The following is a 2,194-nucleotide window of genomic DNA, read 5'->3' as shown; positions in this document are numbered from 1 at the left end:
AATATTTATTATTATATCTTCCAATCCCCATTGAATAACCCTTTATAAATTATAATTAAATTAGAAGAATTTTAAATTAATTTTAAAAAAGATTTTTTTGGTTAAATTTAAAAGCAATTCATTTTTTGTCTAATTGATGATCTCGAACATAGCCAAAGCAACACACGCGAAATAATCTCTTCGGATTTATTGCTTTTCAGATTTTATGATTTAAACGGCGACGGTTGCATCACAAGACAGGAGATGCTGACTATAGTATCCGCGATTTATAAGATGGTGCAAAACGCGCAAACTATCCAGTCCATAGTTAACCAGCAGGTAGACAAATTCTTTGAGAAGATGGATGCGAATAGAGATGGTATAATCTCCAGAGAAGAATTTATGAACGGCTGTAAAAATGTATGGAATCCTCTAGTATGTGTAAAAATAATATTGTTCATATTTAACACTAGAAGAATTCTATTTAATGATGAAATGTTTTATTAGACTTTTCTAAAACAAAAGAGTTATACATTTTATTAATATCGACATCGATACAAAATTTGATAAATAATTTATATGTGTTTTGCTGTTACATCTTCTAGTGTTAAAATTTAAAGCACATCGCAATCTATTTTAATAAGATCTATTTTAATAATAGAGAAATATAAAAATATATATGTATCCAAAAATTTCATAAATTCTATTTTCTTACAGGATGCTATTATATACAATCAGTTATTTTTATTTAACAAAATCTGGTGACGGAATGAAAATGATGTTAAGAGATTAATGAATAACTTATATATAAAGTCATTAAAATATTTATAAAAGACACTACCTTTTGTCTTCTTTCACTCTTAAAGAGTACATATAATATATCACATTATTTCTTCTTCCCCTTATAAGAATTTGTATTGTTATATAAACAGTTTAATATCTCATCTTAAGCTTTATACATCTTATATATCTTAAAACTTTATACATGCTCAGAATCTTTTTTGTAAAATGTAAAATACACAGGCAAGGAAAAAGGCAAATGCCAATGCGAGCAGTGCTTTATCAGTAACTTCTCGTCTACCATATTTCCCTAACAATTTTCCTGATTGTACTATAGCTTGTTGCTGATGCTCTAATTCGTCCTTAGTACTGCCGACCTTGTCCGAAGATGTTACTGAAACAATAATACAAAAAATTTGCTAAAAATATAATTTATAATTATCTTGCTGTTCATTCTTTGGCGTTAAAATTCAGCGCAATGCAATCTAGTTTAATAATAATGAATATAAAAATGTTTATGTTCCGAGAGATTTCATATATTTTTACAGGATGCTATTATATACAATCAGTTGTTCTTATTTAACAATATCTGACAAATGAAAATGATCTTAAGAGAGGTTAATTAATAATTTATACATAAGTTATTAAAATATTTATAACAGTCCCTCTATCCTTTCTTTCATTCATGAAGAGTATATATAATATCAATCCATAGAATGACATGCCATCAAGTAATAAGATAAGTACATACACAAAGTATCCAGCGTATCAGCGCTTCTTTGAGATGTTTCAGCCAGATGTCTGGAAATACTAAGCAACTTGTCTGTCAATTGGCTGGATGTGTTCGTCAAACTCTGTTTGTCATGCCGTCTACGGAGAGCGTTTTGTCGTTCCTCTGGCATAGAGAACAGATTCTCTCTCGCCAGTTTGTCAATGACACATGCACTGACAACATTGGCCTTGCGGAAGGCGGCTAAGGAAGTGTTCAGCTGTTCCTTATAACTATCCACGATAGATAGCAGTTCAATCCTCTTCATTTTATCCATTTCGGTTTCGGCGACGGAAGCCAGATGCTCTATGGAGAATTTCAAAACTGCTATCTTGGCTCTGCCCTCTGCGTTGAGTTCATCTAGCACTTCCAGCGGCCCACTGCATTGCTGTATGTCCTTCACAGTAAACAGATAATTTATTAAATGCAGAATGTTAATTAGACATATTATAATTTAATTCATAATATTTCTTGCCACTATCACCATAGCTTTTCCAGTAAACAAGAATGGATTAAAATGAATTGAAATTTTTTTCTATCCGAATGCGTATTTTAAATAGTGAATACTTTTTTTTTATTTAATTGGATTCAATTAGATTGCAATTGGATTGAAAAACTGTATTTCTATTCAAACATTTTGAATTGAACAGTATTCACAATGTACGT

General features: G+C 30.3%; 1 protein-coding gene across 1 annotated transcript; it reads right to left on the bottom strand.

The window, feature by feature from the left end:
* Positions 1 to 968: 968 nt before the first annotated feature.
* Positions 969 to 2,015, bottom strand: LOC105619761 (vesicle transport protein SEC20). Its single transcript, XM_012201279.1, has 3 exons — positions 2,004 to 2,015; positions 1,511 to 1,925; positions 969 to 1,153 (listed from the first exon to the last, which is right to left on the bottom strand). Exons 1-3 carry the CDS (start codon positions 2,013 to 2,015, stop codon positions 969 to 971), a joined length of 612 nt encoding a protein of 203 aa, XP_012056669.1.
* Between the last annotated feature and the right edge of the window lie 179 nt (positions 2,016 to 2,194).

This window comes from Atta cephalotes (assembly GCF_000143395.1).
Source record: "Atta cephalotes unplaced genomic scaffold scaffold00022, whole genome shotgun sequence".
Lineage (NCBI taxonomy): Eukaryota > Metazoa > Arthropoda > Insecta > Hymenoptera > Formicidae > Atta > Atta cephalotes.
This window is presented reverse-complemented; position numbering and strand designations above follow the sequence as displayed.

Bases quoted from the DNA above. Each gene is read 5' to 3' on its own strand.
- LOC105619761 (XM_012201279.1), bottom strand. The intron at 1,154-1,510 runs GTATGTACTTAT...TTATTGTTTCAG, and splicing joins TGATACGCTGGATACTTTGT to TAACATCTTCGGACAAGGTC.